This window comes from Callithrix jacchus, chromosome 9 (assembly GCF_049354715.1).
Source record: "Callithrix jacchus isolate 240 chromosome 9, calJac240_pri, whole genome shotgun sequence".
Taxonomy (NCBI): domain Eukaryota; kingdom Metazoa; phylum Chordata; class Mammalia; order Primates; family Cebidae; genus Callithrix; species Callithrix jacchus.
Genome location: NC_133510.1, coordinates 30,196,097 through 30,211,178, shown reverse-complemented (window position 1 = coordinate 30,211,178; position 15,082 = coordinate 30,196,097). Strand labels below are relative to the sequence as shown.

At 40.5% G+C, this 15,082-nt stretch overlaps 1 protein-coding gene across 6 annotated transcripts in view; it reads left to right on the top strand.

Moving 5' to 3' along the window:
* Positions 1–15,082, top strand: part of ANO6 (anoctamin 6) — a 209,952-nt gene that overhangs the window by 50,413 nt on the left and 144,457 nt on the right. For 4 of the 6 annotated variants that reach the window (XM_009003603.5, XM_054238148.2, XM_078338862.1 and 1 more), the window contains one exon: positions 1,471–1,530. The exons of the other annotated variants lie outside the window; for them this stretch is intronic. In XM_009003603.5, the coding sequence (XP_009001851.2) occupies positions 1,471–1,530 (60 nt within the window). The remainder of the gene's footprint in view (positions 1–1,470; positions 1,531–15,082) is intronic. 6 annotated transcript variants of the gene reach the window in all.

Below are 15,082 nucleotides of genomic sequence, written 5' to 3'. Positions count from 1 at the left end.
ACAGGACGCCTGGCCGCTTATTGGATTTGCAGACCCTCCAAGCTAACAGCGGCAGCCCTGAGATTAAGTGCGGTGCAGAGGCTCGGTCCTTTTCCCAGACCCTCCCTTCTTCTCTGGGGCCAGCTTCTTGGCCACAGGTATCATCTGGCATTATTTTATAAGCTGTGCCATAGTGCAGATGTTCTTTTCTGAAGAATTACTTTCACTTCTGACTCATTTCAGGAAATGAGACAGTCTGTCAGAGGTATTCTTCATTTCTAGACCCCCAGAGAGTTCATTTTCACCTGGGATTTCTAACCGCATGTGGGCAGTGCTTTATTTACCCAGATGTGAGAAATAACAGCAATGAATAGTCGTCTTCTAAAGCAGCCCTTAATTCCCTGCAGAATCCAGTGTGAATGCCCAGAAGTAGCTTATGCCCTTATTAGTGTAAATATTTCTGAGGCTTTGGTTTTGTGATGCTTGTGGACATGCTGGGTGTATGGGCTTTGGTGCAGGAAAAACATAATTTAGCAACAGATTTAAAAGGTAGTCTGGAGTGTTTCTAATTACTGTTTGTTTAGTTCACCATTGCCTAATAAGTGGATTTAAGTAACCTCGGGGGTAGGGAATGTAATGTTCATATTACAGTCAACCATGCAAATCGAATTCTAACTAAGTATTGCAGAGAACACACCATGGAGCCATTTTATAGAAGTATTCCATTGAATTTTAAATTTAGAACTGAGAGCATTTTGGATTGGGCATTTCCCACCTGTCATGCATCAACATGAATGACACACACCTCCATATGTGGTACAATACCATTTAAGATCTTTTGGTGGCCTTCAGCATTTAACTTTCTTTTTAATTTGACATAATTTTCTTTTTAATTTTCCCATCTTTCATTGGCCATAATAGGGAACTGAAGTATTAAGAGAGCCTAGAACAGTGGTTGTCAACCTTGGTTGTAGCTTGGCATCAACCTGGGAACTTTAAAATTACTGATGCCTGAGGCCACCTCCAGAAATCTGGTTTAATTATCAGGAATGCAGCCTACACTGGGATTTCTAAAAGCTCCCCAGAGGATGCTATTGTGCACTATGGGTTGTGAACCACAGACCTAAGATGTCAGGGGCTTGTGAGCTCATCTCATCCGATGGTTCTCAGCCCTGGCTGCAGATTAGCATCATCTGGAGAGCTTGTGAAAGAAACACTGATGTCCCACCACCTGAAACTACCATTCTAGAGTCTATTTAGAAGGCTCTCAGATGATTTTGATGCACAGCAGGAGTTAAGGTTAACTGACATGATCCTAGCCATTCCATATTATAGATAAGGAAAAATTAGAGCAGGAAGGGTGAAATGGCTTACACAAGGTCAGGTCCTTGTTATAGTGGCAGGTCTGATGCCTCCTACTGCTCTGTCTGCAGCCTAACACCATCCCTTATACTGGCCTATTGTATTTATTGATGCCTCCTCATCCTTCAGGTGATGTTCCCGCCTCCAGGCCTTTTCTGACTCCTCACACTCACCTCCCATCCAGCCTGGGTAAGATCCCCTTCTTTTGTATTTGAACAGCATCCTTCCTTCTTCTTCCTCTCCAACTGTCAGTTCAGGAGAACAGGCCTGTGTCTTTCTTGTTGTTTCTGTAACAGTAGTGGGATTTCAGATAATATTTGTTGGATTGAAGTTTTGTAGCTTTTTATTCCTCAGTCCACATGGATTGCTGAAAATAATCCATTCTTATATGCATGCTTCAGAAAACAACTTCAGAAAGCAAAACTTACTTTTATTTATTTGTTTTTTGAGACAGACTCTCACTCCGTCACCCATGCTGGAGTGCAGAGGTATGATCGCAGCTCGCTGCAACTTCCACCTCCTGAGTAGCTGCAATTACAGGTGCAGGTCACCACGCCCAGCCAATTTTTGTATTTTTAGTAGAGATGGGGTTTGCTATGTTGGCCAGGCTGGTCTCGAACTCCTAACGTCAAGTGACCCACTCGCCTCAGCCTCCCAGAGTGTTGGGATTACAGGTGTGAGCCACCATGCCCGGCCACACAAGTTATTTCTTACCTGCCTATGGCTCACTGTACTGTGGGCCAGGATCTTATAAGCAGGAAGAACTTCCCACCCTGCCTTCCAGGAGAGTTTTAGCAAAAAATGTTTGGCAAGGATACTTTGATGACATAATAATGAAAACAAGATTTCAGTGACCTTACACATTACTCAAGGTACGTACAACACCCAGGGACCTTCAAATAACATACAAGTGTGTATGGCATAGAAAAAGGGAGTATGTGGCATTACCTAACAAGAAAAAGTGTGTGAAGTAAATGATGCTATTTTATAAAAATATATATTAAGGATTGAATAATTATTTAGTGCAAAAGTAAATGATGCTATTTAAAAAAAAATACATTTTAAGGACTGAATTATTATTTGGTCCAAAAGTAAAAGTAATTGCCATTACTTTTAATGGCAAAAAACGCAATTACTCTTACACCAATCTATAATATTTTAAAGCAGCCACATTCTGTTAGTATAGCTGAATTAAATCCTTTGGCTTCTTTGGATTAATATGTTTGTCTTTTCAAATGATTTAAAAAATCTCTTCTGTTATTGCAGTTTACTTAGGATCATCCTTGGCCAGTGTTCTTTCTTTACTGGAAACATATTTTCAGATTTGTACTCTTTGTGTTTACCCTTGTAGCTATACCAGAGACTTTTCTCTAAAAGCAAGATAATAGCTAGTATCTGCTTAGACTGCTGGTGGCCAGGATGCTCACTGTTGTGATGCTGAAAAGTAATAATTTTCTTGGGTGGAAAATACATAGTTAAAATTTTTTGGAATTAAAACTGCAATTTGGGCTACGTTGTATAGTAGACCCCAAGATGTAAAAGATGATGCAAATAGGACAGAACAATAACCTAAATGTGAAGATCCACTTTGAAATCTTTGTTTTTTTTTTTTTAGGCAGAGTTTCACTCTTGTGACCCAGGCTGGAGTGCAATGGCTCGATCTCAGCTCACTGCAACCTCCACCTCCTGGGTTCAGGCAATTCTCCTGCCTCAGCGTCCTGAATAACTGGGATTACAGGCACACGCCACCATGCCCAGCTAATTTTTTGTATTTTTAGTAGAGACGGAGTTTCACCATGTTGACCAGGATGGTCTCGATCTCTTGACCTCGTGATCCACCTGCCTCGGCCTCCCAAAGTGCTGGGATTACAGGCTTCAGCCACCGCACCCGGCCCCACTTTGGAAATCTTAATAAGACTTCATACTTCATGCATTATTTTCAAGAGCCTTCGTGTTGGAGAGTAAGTGGTAATGTGGCAGTGTGGAAGTGAAGTCATTGTATATTATGGAAAACCTTCCTAAAACAAATATTCCCCAAACTTTCAAGAGAAAGCAAATCAATTTAGTTGGAGGTAAATATAAAACACTTTTATATTAAATAACTTTTATTGAGTAAAGATGCAAATTTTTTGGTGAAGATAAAATATGAAGATCTGAAGAACCACCTTTTCTTTTTTTCTTTTTTTTTTTTTTTTTTTTGCTGCTATGTTGGTGAAAAATTTAACAAAGAAAAACTATTGATAAGTAACCAATTTCTATCACACTAACTTCAGAGGCTCCGCAGTACATTCTGGAAGTGAAGAGAAGGGACAGGAAAGGAAGAAGGGTTTTTTAAATACACAAGGCTCCGATTTTAGCATTTTCATCTATGTCATATCAAACCTTTATAACTTATAATTAGGACCTATTTACACCAGATTTTTACATTTACCTGTATACTAGAGAGAGGAGCCAAAATTTAAATTCAAGTATGTCTGTCTGATGTCCTTACGTCTTTCTACTGAACATGGCCTTTCATGTCAAGAGTAGATAATTCTCCAGAAGAGACATTATTAACTATGAGCGTTTACCATGCTGGTGGAAGAGGGCTGGCTTTAGCTTCCCTTAGAGTTTTTAATAAACACCATTAAGTTGGCTAGAAAAACTATTGGCAATGATATGGAAAAATGGGAATCATTGTAAACTGTTGGGAATATAAATTGCACAGCCATTGTGGAAAACAGTATGAAGATTCAAAAGAATCAAAAATAGAACTACCACATGATCCTGCAGTACCACTTCTGAGTATATACCCAAAGGGAATGATCTCAGTATCTTGAAAACACATCCACACTTTTGTGTTCATTGCAGCATTATTCACAATAGCCAAGATACACAACCTAGGTATCCATTGATGGATGAATGGATAACGAAATTTTGCTGCATATATACAGCAGAATGTTATTCAGTCATGAAAATGAAGGAAATCCTGACGTTTATGACAACATAGATGAACTTGGGGGCCATTATGCTAAGTGAAATAAGCTACAGAAAGACAAGTACTGTATGACCTCACTTACATGTGAAATCTAAAAAAGTTGTAGAAGCAGAGAGTAGAACATTGATTGCCAGGGGCTTGGAGGTTGGGGAAAATGGGGAGATGTTGGCCAAAGGGTACAGAGTTTAAGTTAAAGATGACTAGGTTCCGGGCATCTAATGCACAGTATGAGTGGTGATGGGATGTGTTCATTTGATTGTGGTAATTGTTACACATTGTGTATCAAATCACATTCTGTACCTTGAATATATTCAATCTTTGTCAATTAAATATTTTAAAATGGAAGAAAGGATGGCCAATTTTAATCAAGAGTCATACAGCGTCAGGTAGAATTTTGTGATCTGACTCTCAGAAACTACGTATTTGATTTGGGGAAGGCAGCCAAGCAAACTGGTTGATAATTTGCTCTTTTTTTTAGGTTGATTCCTAGGTTTGAGAATCCTGGCTTTCCTACCTACTAGCTGTGTGGTTTTGGGCTAGTCACTTAACCTCTTTCTGCCTTAGTTTCCTCATCAGTAGAATGGGAATGATAATAACTTGACTGCTGTTGATTTTCCTCTCACGTGCTGTGAGCTAGAAAAATGTAGAAATCTGTAGAATGGTTCTGTTCTGCCCTAACAAATTGGGTTTTTCGCTGTGAGCATTGGTCTGCTTCCTATTTAAGCCTACCCGTTAGAGCCATTTCTATTTCACAGGCACAGGGATCTCCTCTGTTGCTTCCCGGGAGAATCCTGAAGGAGGTTTGCCATGGGGCGAGTCATCCTTGGAAACAGGCATAGTGTTCTATATGAACTGAGAGTTCCTAAGTGATCTGAATACACTTACGGGTAAGGAATGTTATTGCAAAGCACTGTTCATTCATCATGAGTCACATAGGCTCCCAGAACTTTCTTATGGAGCTCATGCTTATCTCAGCAGCACTGCGCGTAACTTCCTTCCTGAAATTCTTTTTTTACTTGGCTTCGTGATGCTACTTTATCTTGATTCTACTCACTGCTCACTTGTGCTTTCCCGATCTCTCCTGCTGGATCCTACTTTTCTGGCCCCTTCAGTTTGGAGCACCCAGGGCTTAGTGCTCTGACCCTCTTCCCCATCTTCACTTCTTAGGTGATCTCATTTATTTGCAAGGCCCTGAATGCCATCTATATGTGGATAACTTCCACATACTTAGGTCCACTCGCTATCTCTCCCTTGCTTTATAGCTGTCTGCTTTACTTCTTCATTTGGTTGTTTAGTAGATAAGTTGAACTTAACATTTCCAAAACCTGAAGTCATCCTTGATTCCTGACTTTATGTGACACCTCATATTATCAAATTCAAGCACCCTAATCTCCTGTGCTCACCCCGAAATCTGAGCCCAGGCCACTAACTTAGTTTTGCAAGGATTCCTGTAATTGCTTCATGCTACCATTCTTTACCTCTTGGTCTGAGTTCACAGAACAGTCACAGTGATCCTTCTTTTTTGCACCTTTAAACTGTCTGTAGTGGCTTCTCTACAAACGCTATAAAATCCAAACTCTTGACCATGTATTGTAAGGCCTCTGTTACTTCTCCATCCTCTTCTCTTCCTGCTCTGCCTGTCTCTCACTGTGCTGTAGGCCACACCTGTCCCTTGACATGTCACCCCTTGCCTGGCCACTGTCCTTATCCTCCTCTCAACCCTCTTTCATCTCCCAACTCCTTTCTCATCTAGGATGCTTCCTGCTGCACTTCATTTAGTTTCACTTGAATGACCTACTCAGAGCTGTCACCCTGTCTCATCTATCTGAAATGTCACTGTTACTCTGTATCCTCTTAACCTGCTTTATTTGTCTTCAAAACATTTATCTCCACCTGAAATTAGTATATGTATATTTGTTTGTTGTCTCTATCCCAGTAGATTGTAAGCTCCATAAGGACATTCGTCTAGTGCTTGATAAGTTGTACGACTGAAGGAGTTAGTAAATTAATGTTCTGGAATCTGGAATCCCTGTGTTTAAAAAAAAACCAAAAACTAAAGAATCAAACACCTTTCTCCGGACCCTTAGATCCCTCTCCATCTCTTACTGTTTCTCTGTTTCCTTTTAAAGCAAAACTTCTAAAATGTCTACATGTACTACAGCCTCTATTACTCGTATATTCTTCAGTCTGTTACAGTCTGGTATCTTTTTCCAGTACTCTTCTGAAATTGATTTTGGCAGAGTCATTCAAGATCTGTGTGTGTTGCTGCTTCCAATGAATACATTCCTATCTTACTGAATCTCTGAGTGGCTTTAAGCACAGTTTTCTTTTACCTTCTGGAAATGACCTTCTAACTTGGCCTTCCTTCTTCTCTACTGGCCATTTCTTGATCCTTTGCTGGCATTTCCTTCATAACTTGGCCTCCTGGGAATGTTGAGAATTCTTCATGCTGTGGTTTAAGCCATACCTCTTCTCTCTACATGCTCATCTATTTCAAGGGCTTTAAATGCCATTACCTCCTCCCTCCTTGGGATCGATGTCTCATATCCAAGAAGGAACTCCTGATTTGCTTCCATGTCCCATCTACCACATCCTGCCCTTACGCTCTGTGTCTTCACCATCTCAGTCAATGGTACCACCATCCTTCCAATTTATAGTCAGAAGCCTGTACATCATCCTTGTCCTACCTCTCCCCCTGAGTACTTCTAGCTTCAAAATGGTTTTGAATGTCTTCTCTGTCTCCACTGGGCCAACTTCGTTACCTGGACTTCAAGCTTAGTCTAATGACTGGTCTGTTGTTTCCACTTCTGCCACAGAAGTATGCTCTGTGATGCGGTGGTGCCATGCCATTGCTTACCTGTCAGTGCATGGTGTGATGGCTTCTGCCTCCTGGTCAGCCTCACTTGTTCCTCAGCCTCTCACGTCTTCACTAACCTGCAGGCACACTGATCTTTGATCATATCTTTGAGCACACCAAGATACTTTGTGCTTCAGAACCATTGTCTTGCATTTTCTTTTTTCTTGCATGTTCTCCTTTTAACCCTGCATAGCCAACTCCTTTTCATCCTTCAAGTCTCAACTTAAATATCACCCCTCAGGGAGGCTCCTCTGACCCACCCTACCCGAAATATTTTCATCTCTTAATCTCTGCTGTATCAACTTGTTTATTTCCTTCTTATCTCCAAGCAGAGTCAGTTATTTTAAGAGTACTTATACTTAGTTTTTATTGTGGAACATAAGCTTCCCTGAAAAGGGACATTTTCTATTTTGTTCACTGTTTTATCTTCTGCGTCTAGCACGTGCCTGGCAAATCGTAGCTGCCAGAGCACTGATTCTTATGTTTATGTGTGTTCATGCCATGAGCTCCCCATCTTTTTTAAGGGAAAAAAAATGAAAAGTTTTTTATTTTTTTCAAAGTTTTACATAATTAGTTACAATGTTTACATAATTTGGAAATTAAATAATATTGCAGGTTTTGTTATGAAAACCAGCTGCATCTCCTTTTCTGTTCTCTGTTCCCCAGAGGCCAGGATTTTTAATTGTAGCTGATTCTTTTAGTAATTACCTCTATATCTGTAGTTAACATGTTAAATTAGAATTGATCTATTTTTCAGTTTTAAGTATTATGTATTGATGCAGAAGTATTTAGCTCTTTTTGACCTACTCCAGCCCCCTTTCCTTCTCTCACAAACTCCCAACCACTATTCCCTCAATTGTAATTGTGTTATAATTTTGGTAAGATCAATATGCAGTGTTTACTGTAACTATGTAATACATTCCACAGATGAGCCATGTAATATAGTTTGATTACTTTTCCTCTGGAGACTATATAGCAGATATTGATTTTATTTCTTAATTTTTCATACGGTTATGAATAATTCAACCTCACACTTTTACCCAGTTGTAAATTTCCTCTCAATGTAATCAGCCATGCATGCAATCCTGTCAAATTCATCCTTTGGGGGAGATTCCTCCCATAGCCTTCTGATCTCCACCCTGCCCAGGTTGCTCTTTAGACATTGGCTGTGCAAGGGATTCTTTTTCACCACCATCCGGAGGACTCCATTTGCCTCTCTTCTATTGGAGCCCTACATTTATGTCTTTATTTTTTTGTTGGTTTACTATTTTATTTTGGGGGATTACATTTCCCAGTGTCTTATGGAGAAAGGGTTTAAGGCAGGTAATTTTTTTTTTTTTAAACTTGCAAGTCTGACAGTGCTTGTATTTTTCTCTGGCTTTCAGTTGGTAGCTTGACTAAGTATATAATTCAAAGGTGGAAATTATCTGCTATTAGAATTTTGAAGTCTTCTACTTTCAAGAGTTGTTCTTGTGATGTTCCTGCTATTCTGACTTATGATCCTTTGTATGAAAAACTTTTCCACTCTGAAATTTTGTGGAATTTTCTCTGAACTCAGAGTTTAGAAATTCCATAATGATTAGTATGGTGGAAACTCAGTAGACCCTTTCATTATGGCAAGCCCCACCTGATTCCTTTGTTTAGAATTAAAAGTTATTATATAAATATATATATATATTAGAGATAGGGTCTCACCCTGTTGCCCAGGCTGGAGTGAGGTGGCACAGTTGTGGCTCACTCCACCCTCAAACTCCTGGCCCAAGCTATCCCCCACTCCCAACTCCCCAACTACCCTCCACCTCAGTAGCTAAGACTATATGTATGCACTACACTTGGCTAATTTTAAGATTTTTTTGTAGAGACATGATCTCTCTGTGTTGCCCAGGCTGGTCTCGAATTCCAGGCCTTAAGTGATCCTCCTGTCTTAGCCCCCAGAGGGCTGGGATTACAGGTGTGAGCCACCTTGCCCAACCCCCAACTCCATTTTTTAAAGGAAAAATGTGTCGTCCTATTTTTTTTTTTCCAGTTATGGGAGAAAGGAGTTTTTCTTCTTTGACAGTTACTTGCCTTCCATTTTCTCTGATCCATGAAAACTGCTGTTATTTGGATATTGGCTATCCTGAATTGGTTCTCCAATTTTCCGTGTTTACTATTTTCCATCTCTTTTTGCTTAGCTTTATTGAACATTTCCTGAATTTTATCTTTCAAGCCTTCTGTTTTCAATTTCTGTGATCATTTTAATTTTCGAAAGCTCTTTTTTTTATTCTCCAAATATTTCTCTTTCTCCCCGTCTCTCTTTGATAATATCATGTCCTTATTTCATGGATGTACTTTTCTCAGATCTGTGATGTTGCTAGAGTTTTTTTTATTGTTTGTTTTAAATTTCTTTTTCATGTGATTTTTCTCTTCACCAAGTTGCTTTACTGTTTCTCTGTTAGATGCCTTTTTAGTGTCTGGAAAGTCTTGTCCCTTCTAATTTTTGAGTAGCTATCTAGAAAGATGGCTGGAAATTCTGTAGTAGTGGATGGCATTTGGCAATTATGGACTTCACTGTAGGGTGATCTGTCTGGCTATTTACTTAGGAAATTCTGTTAGTAATTTTAGGAATTACTAAAACGCACCCCACCCACTTCCCAAGTTAATCATCAGACCAGGAGAAAATATAACCAGTCAGAAATCTAAGTGGAAGTATAGGAGTCTCACTGTTCAGCAGTAATCTTTCATGTAATCTGTCTTTTCAGTATGGGATCCCCCCATCCTTAACTGTGCCTGGTATCCTCCTGTCTGAAGAGCCTCTGTTCACTCTTTCCAGAGAAGACATTTTAAGTCTTTTCCTAGGTAGGATGGGGTCGGGAGGCAACCACTTGTCTTCAAGCCACGAGGAAGGGAATCTGGGGGTCCAACTCCTTAATAAACAGACTTTCAGCCCCATTTCCAGAGGAGCTTGTGCTGCCACCCTCTTGAGGGTATTTACATTCATCTTTCTCTTGAGGGCTTATAATTTAAATAAAATTGCTTCGAGGCTTTCCTATTTTAGCATTGCACTTTCTACAATTGGCTAAGTCAGTTGCCACTTGCCTAACACAGTGTCTCTCAAAATTGTGTTACCATCTCTCCTCTTCTTTATTCTTTGTCTTTATTGGTTTATGTTCTGCTAGTATTTGAGGAGGGGGCAGAGCTAAATGCATATATTCAGTCCTCCTTCTTTAAATAAAGTTTCACTGACATGAGTTTTTAATTGCTTAGGAGGCATTTGATTACACTTGTGAAACAAATTTCTGTGTGATTCGTGAGTCTCCATTTCACCAACTTCAACTCTTTTATTACACTGGGGGGCAAATACGTGGAAAGCCCCTGGACCAAGGGTTAGGACACTTGGGTTCCATTCCCAGATTTGCTACACTCTTTAATCCTGGGCATCCTGCCTTGTCATTATTTCCTATCTGTAAGACTAGAGAATTGACAAAGATGATTTTAAGATCTCTTTTTACCCATAGATTTATTTCCAAGAAGTTGAGATCATTGTGTGTAACTGAACACCAGAGTAGGAAACAGAGTTGTGGCAGCCAATTGAAGAAATGTAAAGTTAAGTTTCTCCTTTTATTCTTTAGTCAGTCTCAGTAATTCTTACATTTTCAAAGTCAAGTCAAATTGCAACCCACATTTCATGAACAACAGCTGTTAAAAGGTTGAAAATTCTGAATTTTTTTTCCTCTGGGCTATTTTCAACTGATAACAGTTCAGCTCCAAAGCATACTTGGATTCATGTTCTCAATAGCCAGATAAAATGTTGGTTTTGAACAGAAGAACAGGAAAGATAATAAAGTGGTCTATTTTTTCCCCTTTTGCCCTCTGGCAGGGATGGCTATCCTGGGAGCACCCACCAGGAAATGTGTCCTTCCCATCAAAGCTATGTTTGAAGAGATAATAAGCCCATCTCTCTATATTTTTTTCTAAGTTGCTGCTTCTCAGCTGGATGGAAAGACAGAGTGAACATAGCATGTCACTATGACTTTGACGAGTTTGATCACTAACCCAGTGTGCTCAGCTCTGGTCAGTACAATGACTGAGGAGAAAATGTGGTTGTGAGGTCAGTGACCCTGTGGCCTACAGACCAAAGGGCAGTGTTTCACAACTTGCCTTGTACATGGGACCCAGCCCCTCACCAATTACTAGCACAGAATCTCTATCAGGCAAGGTGTAGGAATCATTTTGCATAGTTCCCTAGGTTATTGTTATACATTGAGTCTTGCACTGATTCTGGGAAACCATTGCCTTAGAAACAAGAGACCAAAAAGATTGGAGTCTTGAATATATACAGAGCTCAGAAGAAAAACCCAGCAGAACAGAAACTGAGCCAGCACACAGAGTCAGCTGATGGTCTCCTGTCAATCACGGAAACTGTTTCAAACTCTCCCTCCTTTTCTCTGCTCCACACCCTCTTTGGCCTCTCAGTAGATCATTTTCTTAAATCAGAAAGGAAAAGAAACCTGCAGGGGCTACTGCCTCAACTTCTTTTATCTCCATCCCTCCAAAACTGCCTATACATGTGTGTGTAAATTGTATATGTGTGTTATATGTAATAGGTTATATAATGCAAATATATGTATTTTATATATAATGCATATATAAATGCGTGTTTACATTCATCTTTGCTTCTCCCATCTGTCATATTTCTGATTAATGTTAATGCTTTCATCTATGCCTCTATCAGTGATCCTCCTGTGTTTTTCTTTCACTCTTTTCCGTCTGTGAGTGTGTGTGTGTGTGTGTGTGTGTGTGTGTGTGAGAGAGAGAGAGAGAGAGAGAGAGAGAGAGAGAATAGGTAATATGAAACAAGTTTCATCTTACAAAACAAGGCACAACAAATGAACAAAAATATACCTTCCTCAACCCTACCTTATTTATTCATTCAGTCAGTATTTATTAGCGTCAACTGTGTGCAAAGATTCTGGCTAACCACTGAGGTTCTGCAGTAAACTAAATTGATACAGCTCCTGTTCTTATGATGATTGTAGTCTCTTTTTAACCAGGCTTCTTTAAAAATCATTGGTCTTATCTTATTTATTCCCATGTTAGTCCATTTTTGTGTTGATGTTGCTGTAAAGGAATACTGAGACTGGGTAAGTTATAAAGAAAAGAAGTTTATTTTGACTCACAGTTCTGCAGGCTGTACAGGAAGTGCACTGTTGGCATATGCTTCTAGGAGGGCCTCGGAGTTTACAATCATGGCAGAAGGTGAAGGGGAGGCAGCGTGTCACATAGGGAGAGCAGGAGCAAGAGAGAGAAGTTTCACACTCTTAGCTAGATCTCATGTGAACTAACTGAGAACTCATAAGCATGGGGATGGTGCTAAGCCATTCATGAGAGATCTGCCCCCATGATCGATTAACACTCACTAGATGCTGCATCCAGCATTCTGGATATTTCACCATAAGATTTGGAGGAGACAAACACCAAAACCATAGCATTCCCCATTACAGAAGTAACATGTGTTTGTTATCTTACAGTTGAAAGTGGTTTCCTAATGGGAAGCTATTAAAGTATTCAAAGCAGAAAATTACTGGTCAGAATTTTATTTTCAAAGGTTACTTTGGCTACTGAAAAGTGATTAAAAGGGGAAGAAAGTTGCTGGCAGGTGGTGGGTTATGAGGTTGGTGTAGTCCCAATAACAGATGCCAGGGGCTTGGCAGGATGAGATGAAGAGAGGAAGACAGTCAATAACTCTTCAGCACTATAGGAGAGTCAGTATTTGGCCATGAGGGATGCAGAAGAGAGGCTAGTCAAGAATGACAACCAGGTTTCAGGCTTGACCAACCAAATAAGTGGGGGTGCTGTTTATGCAGACAAGAAATATTGAAAAATAGCTTCGAGTGTGTTTGTGGTTGAGGGGGTAGCGTAAGTCCTGTGTGGATACTGAGTCTGAGATGCCTGGGACATTTCCAAACCAAGATGTTGCATAGGCAGTTGGATATGTGAATCTGTGGCCCAGAAGAGATGGCTGAAATAGAGCAGTGCATTTGGAACCTTGAGTCTACATGTGTTAATAGTTACCAGCGGACAAGTTAGAGGAGCAGGGCTTGGATGTCTGAATATCTTCAGAAGTCAAGGCACAGTCAGGGAGCAGGTACCAATGGAAGAAATCAGAGAAATGGAATAACTTCTAAGAGAATGAAACCAAGAGGAGAGAGTCAGGGGAAATGATCCAAGATGGCCGATCGATAACAGCTCCGGATTGCAGCTCTCAGTCAAAGCGCAGAGAACTAGAGGACGCCACACTTTCAGACAAATTCTGGTTGCTCACGGAGCAGATCCCCAGTGGAGGAATCACACGGGTCGCCAGCGCGACTCTTGTGGCCGGTGCAGCGGTTTTGCCGGCACCTCGGCGAGGCAGCTCTCCGAGCAGAATAAACAGGGCTGGCTCCCCTTCTGACCGAGGCTTGGAGGACCCACACGGGCTGCCAGCGTGACTCTTGTGGCCGGCGCAGTGGCTTCGCCTGCACCTCGGCGCAGCAGCTCGCGGAGCAGAGTAAATGAGACTGGTTCCCCTTCTGACCGAGGTTTGGAGCCCAGGGAAGGCAGAGTCACCCATTACGGACACAAGAAGGAAGCCAGACAGGAGAATCCTGGGCAGAAAAGCACCATCAGTCTTAACTCCGCCGTTCTGGCCCTGGGAACTAACAACTTAGGCATCCAATCAAGAGACCTAATCTGAAAGTTGGTAATTTCAAAGACGACAGGAGGATCAATTTACAATGATGGGAAGAAACCAGCGTAAAAAGGCTGAAAATACTCAAAATCAGAATGCCTCTCCCTCTAAAGATGATCACAGTTCCACATCAACAATGGAACAAGGCTTGATGGAGAACGAGCGCATCCCAATGACAGAATCACTCTTCAAGGAATGGATAATAAGAAACTTCTGTGAGTTAAAAGAACATGTTATAGCCTAACGTAAAGAAACTAGGAACTTTGAAAAGGTTTGACGAAATCCTACTGAGAATAGACAACTTAAAGAGGAATATAAGTGAATTAATGGAACTGAAGAATACAATACAGGAACTCCGAGAAGTATGCACAGGTTTAAACACTCGAATTGTTCAAGCAGAAGAAAGGATAACAGAGGTCAAAGTCCAACTTAATGAAAGAAAACAAGAAGACAAGATTAGAGATAAAAGGATAAAAAGGAATGAGCAAAGTCTCCAAGAAATGTGGGACTATGTGAAAAGACCAAATTTACGTTTGATAGGTGTATCTGAATGCGACAGAGAGAATGAATCCAAGCTGGAAAATACCCTTCAGGATATTATTCAGGAAAATTTTCCTGAACTAGCAAAGCAGGTCAATATTCAACCCCAGGTAATACAGAGAACACCACAGAGATTCCTCAAGAAGAGCAACCCCAAGGCACATAATCATTAGATTCACCAGGGTTGAAACAAAGGAGAAAATACTAAGGGCAGCCAGAGAGAAAGGTCAGGTTACCCACAAAGGCAGCCTATCAGACTTACAGCAGATCTCTCAGAAGAAATTCTATAAGCCAGGAGAGAGTGGGGGCCAATATTCAACATCCTCAAAGAACAGAACCTTCAGCCCAGAATTTCATATCCAGCCAAACTAAGCTTCACAACTGAAGGAAAAATAAAATCTTTTATGAACAAGCAAGTACTCAGAGATTCTGTTACCACCAGGCCTGCTTTACAAGAGCTTCTGAAAAAGGCATTACACACAGAAAGAAACAACCAGTATTAGCCTTACTAAAAATATACCAAAAAGTAAAGAGCACCAACATAAAGAAGAATTTTTATCAACGAATGGATCAAACAGCCAGTTAACATCAAATGGCAGTAACCCTAAATTTAAATCAACTAAATCCGCCAATCAAAAGACACAGCCAAAACCCAACG